The sequence below is a fragment of the Cydia splendana genome, chromosome 18, assembly GCF_910591565.1.
Source record: "Cydia splendana chromosome 18, ilCydSple1.2, whole genome shotgun sequence".
Taxonomy (NCBI): Eukaryota; Metazoa; Arthropoda; class Insecta; order Lepidoptera; family Tortricidae; genus Cydia; species Cydia splendana.
In genome coordinates, this window is record NC_085977.1 from 3465621 (window position 1) to 3479240 (window position 13620).

Consider the following 13620-nt stretch of genomic DNA (forward strand, 5'->3'; position numbering starts at 1 on the left):
GTACTCGTAAATGTACTTAATGAATACCTAATAAGCATTTAAAATTCATTTGACAGCAATTTTTCCTGGTGAAGAGGTCAAGACTCTTGTCAGACGACTGGTCAAAGACGACTAACATATTCTGACCCACCGTGTCTAGAGTGAGACCAAGAAAAGTCTGCAGAGATTTTGATAGCCTACGCAGTGCAAGTGTTGTTTTAAAAGTCAAACTTCTATGAAATTATGACGTATAAATTACACTTGCACTACGGGGGCTATCAAAATCGTTGCAGACTTTTCTTGGTCCAACTCTAACTGTTACCTAGTAATGGTTCAGGGGACAAAATATTAATAAATAACTGAATAAATATTTCACAATCGGCTAAAATAATTTACACTTTTTTTGCAACATTTAGAAATTCCACTACTTATGTAGGTATATATGTAAGAGGAAAACCGGTGGTTATCCCAAGTTATTTCTGTGATACCGGTCATCCAGCTATAGTCTGGGAGCCGACCGTAAGATTACTTATATCATAAAAATGAATTCGTTAAGGTCACTTTGTTTGTTATATGATATTTATTTATTTATTTATTTATTTATATGATATACTTCTTAAAAATAGATTTATAAATATATGTCTCTAGATTACTTTTTGCTACACTATCGCATTGGGCTACTGTTATGATTATGATAGCTGTACCGTTATTATCAATAAATAAATAAAATAAGATATCCACTGTATAAGAGCAAACCGGTTGTTATCCCAAGTTATTGCTATAATAACATCATTCAGTTATAGTCTGGCAGCCAATCGCAAGATTAATTAAATCATAAAATAAAAGTTGCAGAAAAATGAATAAAAAATTTATTTTATACAGATAGTTCACAAAATATTGATTGAAATTAGAATTAACCTAGTTTTTGCATTTTCAACATGTAATTTAACATATACCACTAGCCTTTCAGCGTAGGCCGGCGTGAGCTGAAACCTGCATAGACTTCTACTTAAATATAGCAGAGACAAAAAGGTGCACATAATTGGGAATTACACACGGAATCAAATATGTATAAGCATCATATTGGACATATTATCAAGATGAAATTGACGCATTTAACTTATTCTGATGAAAACTGATCATCACGCAAATAGACGACCAAAAAACATAATAAAATTTATACTAAGTTCACAAAAAATAAATAAGAATAACTGCTATGGCCTGAACAATCACCAAAACATGATTATTCTGAAACTAACAAAAAATCCTTAAATTTTTTTGTATCACAAACAAGTTTTACATAGCATATCTCAAGGCACAAGCAATTATGCAGCGGGACGCCGGTCTACAAGTGTCTACATACAGCCTCGAAACTATACACTTTAGTACTTTGTTCCAGTAACGCTTAATATGCGACGACATGTTAATGACGTAGGTTGAAAATGAGACATGGTTCTAAAGTGTCCAGCAACTTGAGGTTGGCCGAAGGTATATTATATAGAACCGGTTGAACTAACCACTTGACCAGTCGAGAGCCACCAAACGGCAGACGCAGACGTTTATATTTTTTAAAGGAAAATATATAAACAATAACAAAATGTGTGCAAAAGTTATCCTTTGTGTTGTGCTGGCTTGGTTAAGCTGTGCTCTGGCTTATCAAAAACGTAAGTTTTATTTTGTTAAGTTTGACGGTGAGAAAAGATGAAATAATTAGAGATGTTTTTTTGTTTTGTGGTAGTAAACAAGATTTAATGTGAATTGGCATCTTGCCGGTTTTTGCACTAAATATATGCAATAATGTCGTCTTATATGTTGTTGTCGTATAAGAATCCCGTAGGTACAGTCAACTGTAAAAATATGGGTGTAGCCAACTTATTCAAAAATATGTCCCATAGTTCTTAATTCGCTGACATAAGAGCTATGGGACATATTTTTGAGAAGATTTGTGCACCCATATTTTTACATACTGTACCTAGATTAAGTAGGTAGGTACTTATTCAATAAAACTTACTAAGCTAGCGGCATCCAGAACTCTGTAGCGTTAAAGGATGTTTATGTATTTAAATGTTTGTTTGTGTATATTTAAAAATACCTATATGCGACCTTTAATATTTATAACATTAAAGTCCGCATATATTGAATATATAATATACACTCATGGACATATTTAGAGGAACGCAAAAAAAAGTTTAATTAAGTACTAATGTTAAAATTACTTAGGCAGGCGTGGCTCACTCCGCGATTTCGTCGCTTTGCTACAGGTAGCCAAAAGTACATCCGTTCCACACCAATTTTGGTGGCTAGCCATAAGCCGCGCGTGGCGCTGTCGCCACCTAGCGGCCATATCTGTCCTGATCGTAACAGACGCGTTTTGTTAGAGAGTGAGTCTTCTGTACCTAGTACTATTATTTATTCTGTGCTTTACGTGCTGGCCAGTAATTCAACCCTTTTTTTTTGTGTTCCTCTAAATTTGTCCATGAGTATATTAATAATATAATTATTCGTTCTACTAATACAAAATGTAAAAACAATATGAATGTAGTACCAAAGACATATGTAACTTCGTATAAGACGAATAAAGTCTAAGGAAAAACCGTGCCTCGGAATTCAAGTAAAAGTCATTCTCGAATAGATGGCGCACACACCTTTAGCCTATCCTCGGCTAGATGGCGTGACGACACCGTTTCATATTTAACAATTTTAACACATAGATATCAGTGAATGAACATGGATCAAAATGATATAAAAATAATAAAATCATTTATCCATATATATAAATTTTTTGATAACTCTATACGTTTTCATTTTGAGTTTTAGTCGTTTGTCGATAGATGGCAGTAAATTTACAGTGACTACAAAATTTACAATGACAGGACCCCTCTATACTATCTATTCTTTTTGGTAGTACTAATAAAATTAGCCAGTATCGAATCAGCCTTAAGGTACCTATACCTACAAACTATTTACCCCTTAAGTAAACAAGGGTGTACCGAGCATATTAAATGGAACAGCCGGCGTATTATGGATGGCTTTATCCATCTTTATCCACGTGATAAAATAACTGTCACCTTTTAACACCTTGGGATAGAAAGTGACGGACACCGTTTTATCACGCTGTCACGTAGACAAGAACGACCATCATATCCGTACTGGTATAAACTAGGGACACCATTAGTATTTTTTTTATTTGATTTAGGATAGGATAAGTGTACAAACAGCAACACTTAATTGTACATCGGTGGACCTTATTATATAAGGCATAAGGTCCACTAATGTACAGTTAAAAGTATGGGCGATGGTACCAGTGAAACGAGAACCAGGACTGGTAGAACTACACAGATTTCTTGTTTTGTTCATTCACTGGTGCACCTCCCTGCGTACACAACTTAGATTAATTTAAAAAATCGGACAAGTGCGAGTCGGACTCGCCCATCGAGGGTTCCGTACTTTTTAGTATGTATTTGTTATTCTGTGCCGCTTTCAAATGAAAGAAGCGCCTGGCGTCCGTTGGCTCGTTGGGTGGATGACATCCGGAAAATTGCGGGTCACTTCTGGATGAGATTAGCTCAGGACCGGGAAAGCGGCGTACTACAAGAGAGGCCTATGCTCAGCAGTGGGCGATAAAGGGCTGATATGATGATGATGATGATGATTTGTTATTATAGCGGCAACAGAAATAGATCATCTGATGGTTCATGAGATACACCTGGTGACAGACAGACAGACAGGCGGACAGTGGAGCCTTAGTATAATAGGGTCCCATTTTTACCCTTTGGGTACGGAACCCTAAAAATATAGCAAGAAGTCTTAATAATAGCTAAAGCAAACGAACGTAGATACAGTTTGTAATTATCGCTAGAAATAATGTGTTACCTACACATGTTTCTTGCTACTTTTAGGAAAATCCATATTGGACATACCTACGAGTACCTACTATATATTCGTTAAATAATTATCACATTATGTTTTTCCTAGAAGTAAAATGTCTATCAGGAACGACACACCTACCTATTAATTAATTAAACAGGTAGGTTAAATTGTTCAAAAAAGGTTTTGTCGTCTTATGTTTCTGTTAATTGAAACCCTAACACGGATGACAACAATTGTAAATATAGTTTAGTATAGTTTTTAGTAGTAACTAACCAATTTATAACGAAATGAATTCGTTACATTAGGTACCTAAATATAGTAATACCTACACAAATTCAATGTTGCTACCAAAAACAGGAAAAACAACAAGATACTTATAGTTCGTTTTTTAGCATTAGGAAAAAGGTAAACAATCATAACGTGTCTTTTTATTGAAAAACACTTTTGAAAAATAAGTCACGGCAAATATGTAACAATTATGAACCATATACGATTATTTACATTCTTTTGCTTTCATAAGTAATAATTACAGATTTTTAAAAAGCGTTTTTCAATTAAAAGACACGTCAAGATCGCGTAGTCTTTTTCTAATGCTAAAAGAACGAACTATAATCCAGGTAAATGATATGTAGTCACCGTGTGAGTCAGTGCAGTATCCAACTGTGATTTGAATTTAATTGATTAGGTCATCAAATCTTTAAGAACTCGATACTGCTATTTGCGTTATTAAATCCCTTTATCAGTGCTATTATATTAATATTAACCCAACCATTGAACCACAATGTAGGTAATGAAAATGGAAAGAAATGAACAAATTATTTTATTTTATAGATACGGCTGCCTTTTTAGAGTACCTACTACTCAGATCAAAACAAAGTTTGTTTTGTTCTCTAGTTTTGTTCTTCAGTTCAGCCAGTTAGCTGCTTTTAGGGCCACATATAGAAATACCTACCTACGTATCATATAGAAATAGACTTAGGTTCTAATTTGTTCCTAAAAGTTAAGAACATTGATAAAAAAAATGCTAAGTTTGGTATGTACAGTCACCTGCAATATTATGTTACTCTTCGAAGGCCGCAAAAATATGTGACACGCTCTTATGGCTCTACAAATAAGATCGTGTCAGATATTTTGGCGGCCTTCGTTGTGTAACATATTATCGCAGGTGACTGTACAACCCAAACTACAACGGGAGTAGTTTTGGGACAAGAAATTAAGCTATCTCTGACTTTAAAAAAAAAACACAGCGAGAGTTAAACCAAGAAAAGTCTGCAGAGATTTTGACAGCACACGCAGTGCAGGTGTTATTTCAAAACGTCAAACTTCTATGAAATTATGACGTATAAATAACACTGGCACTGTGCGTGGAGTGTGCTGTCAAAATCTCTGCAGACTTTTCTTTCTTTCTATTGTTTTTTATTTGTTGTTTTCTATTTCTATGTTTATGTTTATATGACCAATGTAAGTTTACACTTTCCGTAAAATACTGTCAATTTTGCAGAGAGTTGTAATGATTGCGTCGGCTACAAATCTTGTGAAGCTGCCGTGGCCCTTCTTAACATGAAGACGCCAACCGCCGATGAGAAGTTCAAGAGCGCTTTCTGCGGTTTCGATGGAGCCAAGCTACCAATGGTTAGTATTTCCCTACCCCCTTATTCATAAACACGCTACAAACCTCAATTAGCTAATAATCGTTTGTCTTTATCTGTCATTTTGATTATGTATTTGTAAGAAAGGGATAAAACGTAATTTAACTAAATCAGGCCCGTGAAGTATTTATGAGGGAGCTATAATCATCATCTTAATCCTAGCCGGCTTCATGGCGACTGGATTTGAATTCTTGATTTGGCGTCGTCTGTGAGCTCTCAAATAGCTGACGTAGCCAATTTGAGCAAAAAATGTACGGCCACATGAAGGCAGGTCAGCCCCCTCCGACAAAATTGTAGTTGATGACCGCAGGTGGTCGGGTCTTTAACTAGACTTTATTGTCAAGTTCCATTCGCATCATATGCCGAAGACTTGCACTTTCATCCTCACTGTACCTAAGCATGGGTAAAATTCAGTCCAGCAATGATTTCTGATAAGACCATAGTTTGTAATGGCTTGGTGCTGTGATTTCAACAGCACAAGATAACCAATGAGTTTCTAAAAATAGCAGTTAGATTACTAGAAATTACTCCACTACACTAATGACCTTATACAATGGGGACAATACAGATTAGTAATTAGTTAAATAGGTACTCGACGTACCGTACTACAAAGATAAAAAAAAATATCTATACTCGTGCCGCCCAATGTACACTCAGATTCGAAGGAATGTCAACCTTAATTAAAAACAAAGTAGGTAGCATTTCATATGTCTCGTAAAATGTTCGAACAATTGAATTGTCTTAAACGCAGTTAATAATTTTATAGTCTTAATTAATACGCGATGGCGGGCAACCGGCAACCGGTCTGTTCGAGGAAAGGTCACTGTATCCTTCCTTAATCATTATTCCTTCTGTGTATCCTTTGCAATGTTTTAATATTGTACTTATCTTATTGTGCTATCTGTCGTGGCATCACCGAATGGGCCCTACGGAAGACCAGCGCTGGCTTTATAGCTAGCATTATGCTGAGTTGGGTCCATTTCGTGCACACTTATTGTTCTCTTCTTTTCTTGCTGTTGTTGTCTGTACATGTTCGTACATGTTTTGTGATCGTCATGAATAAAAAATCTTTTATCTTTTATCTTTATTTTATCTTAAACGTATGCGTCATATACATATAAACACTTATTATTGCAAATATGTTAATTTTACTTTTATGTTTAGGTACTAGCGACCCGCCCCGGCTTTGCACGGGTTAACAAATTAACATATTATACACCTAAACCTTCCTCAAGAATAACTCCTATTATCTGTATAGGTGCTTAACTATTTAGCAAGTAGTCAATAGTTAAGTACCTATACAGAAAATAAAAACAAAACAGGAAAAATGTCACATCATTAGCAGCAATAGCAGGTATAATGGCGAACTTGTCCCTCAAAGGGATTAACCTTGCATATAACCATTTATTTCCGTTTAGCCCATGTTTACATCTTACAAGTACCTACATCTTAAGAGCATCATCAGCAAGAATGAACAAAGTAAAATATCTTCCTCAGGTGTGTTGCTCCCAACTCTCGACTAAATCAACACCTGACAGCGTGGAAAGCGTGGAGAACCACCCGAACCTCCACCTGCTCCCGGACGCGTGTGGAAAGATCAACGGGGACAAGATCATAGGTAAACACAGAATCATAGGTATATACAAAAAAATATTTGAGTACTCCATCACGAATTTGACACTGACATATTCGCTAGCGACCGCGCAAACTAACTCACAATGCATCTCCCTCGTGCTGGCAATTGAGATTGGTGCAAGCGAGATGCACTGCGTTTGAGCGTTTAATGCCACAGTTTAAGGTAACACTCATGGAGAAGGCAAAGCTTACTCATCGAAGATTTATCCCCGAATTCACATGACCATCCTTCAAACTCCATCAGTAGATCAATCGATGAGATAATAATGAAGTTGTACAATGCAAGCATCGCACATTTCTCGCGTCAGCATTAAATACAATGACTTGATAATAATTGCTGTATTTGCGATTACGCCATACATCGATTTATGAATTAGTTTACGTTTATACGTGCTCCTAGCTAGTACTCATATACCTTGGTTATCAATAAATAAATATACCGAGAAAAAAAAAAATATATATATATATACAACGTTGATCTTCTGATGACAAACTTGATGCTTCATTGATGTCTTCTATGGTCCAAAAGCGCGAGATATCATTCATGTTGTTGACGACGGTGCAGCATTGATACGATGGCAATGGGACCTTTCCGTTTATGATGTACCCAAGTTTCGTTTTTTGAGCTACAGGGAGGTCATCGCCTTCTATTATGGTTCCATTTTGGACGAATTTAGCGTAGATTTCTGTTCCCAAGATTATATCGATAGGGCGGCTGATGTTGTAATCCGGGTCAGCCAGTGGAAGTCCTCTTAAGTACGACAGATCCGGTTCGAAGGACCATAAGATGTACGGATAGTACATCTGAGTTGATATGATTCTTGATGGTAGATTGCAATCTTGATGGAAACACTGATTTCGGTATATTTATTTATTGATAACCAAGGTTTACGTTTATACGTGCTCCTAGCTAGTACTCATATACCTTGGTTATCAATAAATAAATATACCGAAATCAGTGTTTCCATCAAGATTGCAATCTACCATCAAGAATCATATCAACTCAGATGTACTATCCGTACAGAAGTATTGTCAACTGTCTTAAGGTTGACTCACGCTAGACCGGGCCGGGGCCCGGCCGGAGCTGCCGGCGCTTCGTTTTCTATGGAAAGCACCACGTGATCACCCATCAGCCGTCATTGAAAATGACATGTCGGACGCCTCGGCACGGGTTCCGCCCGGTCTAGCGATAGTCATCCATTACATAAAAATAAAATCATCTAGTCATCGGGAAATAGTTCAAATTAAATTTAAATCTAGAAACTAGTGCTTTTAGCGAGGATTAGGTAAATACTTCACTTATGATAGTTATGATCAATCATTCATTCACAGGAGGCCGGACCGCGGGTCTCTACGAGTATCCATGGATGACGCTCATCTCATATAAGACACGTAAGTTAAAACGTTACCTTTATTAAAAAAAAATAGTTAGGTACCTAATTTCAGTTACAAATCTAAAAAACGTCAATTGAATAAAAGCCAGACCACCTGCAGCAATACCCTATATCTATGTTAACGGTGTGCTCACATGCCCGCAATGTTCGCGAACTTGTATTAACAAGATCGTCAACATCAGCCACTTGCGAGCACACCAGCGACAGCAACGGAGTTGACAGCAGTCGCCGTAGCTGAAGTCAGCCGTGGAGAGTTATTAAAAGGTCAATGTTATATTTGAAGTATCATTAAGTTCTTACTCCCAAAATTTGGCTGCGTTTTTAATACCGGTCCAGTCCCTGATATTTCTACTCCATGCCCCCCCCCCCCCACCCCCTGCATTTAAATTTCTTTGCAGGTGGATCAACTATCTCTGTAGCTGATTGTACGTTCCACGTATTTCAGGACTGGGACCCCAGTTCGAATGCGGCGGCAGCCTCATCAATGAACGCTACGTACTCACCGCGGCCCACTGCATCTCCAACTTGAAGCTGCTTGGCGTGAGAATAGGAGAGAACGATGTGGATACCACCACGGACTGTCAAGGAGATCCTCCCACTCTTACTTGCGAATCTAAGATTCAGGTATATCTTCTCTCCCTTTTCTATAAGTCTAGCGTAATCCACTCACCCTGAAGGTACTTATACTTAGTCTCATCAATGAACACTACGTTCCAAACTCGAGCTACAAGCTGAGACAATCGATTTACATAATGTAGCTTGCATTGTCCCTTGGATAACATCTACAAACATCATGCACTTATCACATTTAATTATTGCCATTTTATTTACTTTCAGGATATTCGTATTGAGGAGGCCATACCCCATCCAGAATATCACGGCAAACCCAACGTCAGAAATGATATCGGTCTTCTCAGGCTTAAAAAGCCAGTGGACTTATCTTTCAGTAAGTACATCCTATTTACTTCTTTTATACCTACACTAATGCCTCTTCCACCAACTTCTTCAGTTTATTTATCTTATATGTTTTTAAACATTTCATTATAATGTGTAAAAAAATCTTGAGTGTAAGTACCTTTTTGATAGTTTTGCGTTAGACACATCCCCATGTCTATTCCCGTTTCTTGTACTTAAGAATACGAGTATCACACAGAAAAAAGAAAAATTCAATAAAAGCCAGCCATCAGCCAGTCTGAAGCTAGTTTGCCACCGATGTTCTTAACGTAGAGCTAGCTATATTCTCTTTGACCGATATAAGTAGTATAAACATTGAGGCAGCAGCTTTCCTAACCATCGTACTTTTTTTTTTACAGAGAACGCCGGTATAGTCTGCCTACCGGTATCCAGAGACCTACAGAGCCGTAACCTCGGAGGACTGCACGCCACTGTCGCTGGCTGGGGCTATACTGAGAAAGGCTACATCTCATCTAAGCTGCTAGCCGTAGACGTGCCAATACATACTGCTGATTCGTGCCGAGAATTGTACAATAGGTAAATACAGAACTTAAGATTTAAGAGGCTTGGATCCTCTTCACTAAAGGACGACGCTTGCTAATTGCCAATCGACAGTTATATCGGTATATTATTCAATTGTTAAGATGGGCTGGGCTCACGACAGCTGAGAAAGGGAATGAGAGAGAAAACGTGACGTAGGGGCTATTCATAAATTACGTCATTTCAAATTAGGGGGGGGGGGGTCTGGACATCGGATGACGGTAGCATGAAGTAGGAGGAAATGGGGTCATTTGAAGCATGATTTTTGGATGATTATAGGGGGGGGGGGTCCAAAATCGTCAAAAATCGATGACGTAATTTATGGACAGCCCCGTAGTGTGAGAGGGGCAATCCACACGTTTCTCCCTTTTTTGTTTCGCAAGTAGAATTACATAGAGGACACATGAGGTCCAAAAGGAAGCTGCGAAATAGAGGACTATTTTACTAAGTGCCACTAGCACCATCCAGGGTTTGCCACTAACTTGGGGTTACAGTACACAATTTAAACTCTGTGTTAACGGTTAACCTCGAGTTAGTGGCTAATACTGGATGGTGCTGCAAGTGGCCCTACCACTTTATTTTTGTATACTGTTGCATTCCATCGTCGAGCTCGGTATAGAATAGTACCTACACTAATCAAAAAAATCTGTGAGACCCAGACCCATCATGATCCATATAGATAGTAAAAGATACTCATACACGTAGTGGTATCAAATATCAAACTAGAAACAAGAATGGTAGTTTCTCAATTTGCTATACATTATATCTTATCTTATATTATTTGACGACCGGTCTGGCCTAGTGGGTAGTGACCCTACCTGTACAGCCGATGGTCCTGGGTTCGAATCCCGGTAAGAGCATTTATTTGTGTGATGAACGCAAATATTTGTTCCTGAGTTTTCTATGTATTTATCTATATAAGTATGTATTTGTATATCGTCGCCTAGCACCCATAGTCCAAGCTTTGCTTAATAGTTTGGGGCTGGGTTGATCTGTGTAAGATGTCCCCTAATATTTATTTATTTATTTATTTCAGAGGCCAAAAACCCGGTGAAGAAGACGAGACGATCAACAAGATCTGCGCCGGTGAGAACGGCAAGGACTCCTGCGGAGGGGACTCCGGAGGCCCACTGATGGTCAAGGGGGCCTACAGGAATAGCGGAGAACGCTTCATTCAGCACGGCATCGTGTCGTACGGGCCCAGGCTTTGCGGGTCCGACTTTCCGGGAGTATACACAGATGTTTCGAACTATATGAAGTGGATATTGGATAATATTAAGCCTTGATTTAAGAACATAATAACTTCTCGCCATCTCGAGCGTTACTTGAAACTTTCTACGCCATAATATACTATAGTATACTTTTGGAGCTGAACGCTTAAGACATTCAGCTGTCCTTGGCATGAAATGGTTTAAGTTAAGATCACAAAATACCTGGACTATACTAATGACAGTAAATGATACTCATTCACTTCATCCTTTGTAGTGATTAATAATTAAGAAGTGATTATTTACTAAGATGTTAGAGTTAGACCAAGAAAAGTCTGCAGCGATTTTGATAGCCCACGCAGTGCAAGTGTTATTTATACGTAATAATTTCATAGAAGTTTGACGTAAAATATCACTTTACTGCGTGGGCTATCAAAATCGCTGCAAACTTTTGGTCTAACTCTAGTAGTACTTAATTGGATAAGAACTACTCTGTAATGTGTGTTGTAAATAAAATATGTACTACTTCTTAAATTTTAAGCTTGTTTCATTTTAAGACGTCTAAATAGTAAGTCATGAGAAGGAATCCTTGCCGAGGTTGCCTCGAGGGACTGCCGTACGGATATGATAGGCTGTCTCATCATAGCAATAGGCATCTGTCTCATTCAATCGTGTGGTGTGACGGTCAGCTGACGGTTATTTTATGAAGTGGACTTTAATAAGTTTTTGGCACAATTTCATTTTTGGTACAAGCTTTTATCGCTGACTGTACTTTTCTTACGACAGACAACTAATACTCATCGAGACAATTCTAAAAACCCCTAACACAATTAGGTTGCGTTGTTTCATCACGGAGTTCATATGGCCACCTCCTGTCTCCATCATCAGATCAGTTCGACAGTACCATATTATTGTATTGTCATCAGAACTCCATACAGCTGCCAATTTTCATGACGCTACGATCCTTGGAAGATGGTTAAATTAGTTACCTTGGATTCCATTACATGTTAGTTACATAACTTACATACAGGTCGAGAGTTCCTATGGCCACCTCCTGTCTCCATCATCAGATCAGTTCGACAGTACCATATTATTGTATTGTCATCAGAACTAGATACAGCTGCCAATTTTCATGACGCTACGATCCTTGGAAGATGGTTAAATTAGTTACCTTAGATTCCATTACATAGTTAGTTACATACAGGTCGACCTAATAAAAGCTTGTTAAAAAACCAAGAATGGCTCTGCATATCCGAAGTCAGTCTACACATGGCATTTACATTGAACACATTGCAACGATCATCTATCAAAAATGTCGTCGCCAATAATAATCTCGACTAAAGCAAAATAATTAAATAATAATTACCTAAGTATCGGGAATCCTCAATTCGCTGTTCCGGTCCTGGGAAAGCTACCGATACCGCATACCTTAGCAGTCAACGCCGTCCACAAGTCCTAATGGCATAGGTCAGCATTTCCCAAACTATAGATCACAACCAATCACGACCCATTGGTGGGTCGCGAGCGCATATTGAGTGGGCCCTGAAACATAAGTCGACATTCCGACCTATCGGGCAATCTGAGCGTTGCGAATAATATTTTGAGCCCTTTTTTTAAGGCGGCCAAGAGGTGGGTCCCGAATTTGGGAGTTTTTGTTAGATAGTCGGAACCCATTCAATTTTGCGAACCACTGGCATAGGTAGTATTTGCTGCAAGAAGTGAAGTGTCGCGAGCTCCCTTTTCGGGGAGCAAGTAGTAAATATAGACACAAAACCGGATCACACTCCAGCCTGACCAGTTGCAATCAGTCTGTAAGACTTAAGACTCAGGGACCAGGGTGTAGGAGCTTGGAGATTTTGGATCTTGATTGGGACAAACGAATCTGATGAAAATAATGTATTTCATCCAGAACACAGACACATGATACAATCTCGAAATACAGTGTATATGTAATGTACAAAGATACAGTATTGGTCTTAAGGTGGTGGTACTAGTGCTCGACATGCTAATGCCCAATAGATGACACCCTGCTGTCACCTCTATTGACTATGACTTAAGTTTATGACATGTACTAGGAGCACCAGTACCACCACCACACAGGTGGTGGCACCACCTTACATACGGACGACACCGTGCGTATCATGAATCTAGTATTAAACTGGATTGGGCATGAGTTGTGGGGATAACAGACAGAACGGGATAGTCTTATGTATCTTTCAGTAGGAGTAGCAGCGAAAGCGCTATTATAGTTTGTCCTTGTCACTGTCTCACATATTTTTTGTTCCCCACCGTAAATTTAGTATGGATTATGGTGGGCAACAAATAAATTCGACCAATCATAGTTCGCATTGCGTATGTTTTGTCCCTCACGGAGGCACGCGTATACCACTT

At 38.4% G+C, this 13620-nt stretch overlaps 1 protein-coding gene and 1 long non-coding RNA gene across 2 annotated transcripts; both read left to right on the plus strand.

Moving 5' to 3' along the window:
- Positions 1-1510: 1510 nt before the first annotated feature.
- LOC134799347 (CLIP domain-containing serine protease B4-like) lies at positions 1511-11443 on the plus strand. Its single transcript, XM_063771754.1, has 8 exons — positions 1511-1643; positions 5351-5481; positions 6996-7116; positions 8466-8525; positions 8973-9151; positions 9365-9473; positions 9841-10018; positions 11058-11443. Exons 1-8 carry the CDS (start codon positions 1577-1579, stop codon positions 11305-11307), a joined length of 1095 nt encoding a protein of 364 aa, XP_063627824.1. The 5' UTR covers positions 1511-1576; the 3' UTR covers positions 11308-11443.
- On the plus strand, positions 7452-8151 carry LOC134799380 (uncharacterized). Its single transcript, XR_010145388.1, has 2 exons — positions 7452-7509; positions 8020-8151. It is a non-coding gene; the product is annotated as an uncharacterized LOC134799380 (long non-coding RNA).
- Positions 11444-13620: the final 2177 nt, after the last annotated feature.

Bases quoted from the DNA above. Each gene is read 5' to 3' on its own strand.
- LOC134799347 (XM_063771754.1), top strand. From the start codon at position 1,577: ATGTGTGCAAAAGTTATCCTTTGTGTTGTGCTGGCTTGGTTAAGCTGT. The intron at 1,644-5,350 runs GTAAGTTTTATT...TCAATTTTGCAG, and splicing joins TGCTCTGGCTTATCAAAAAC to AGAGTTGTAATGATTGCGTC. The intron at 10,019-11,057 runs GTAAATACAGAA...TATTTATTTCAG, and splicing joins TGCCGAGAATTGTACAATAG to AGGCCAAAAACCCGGTGAAG.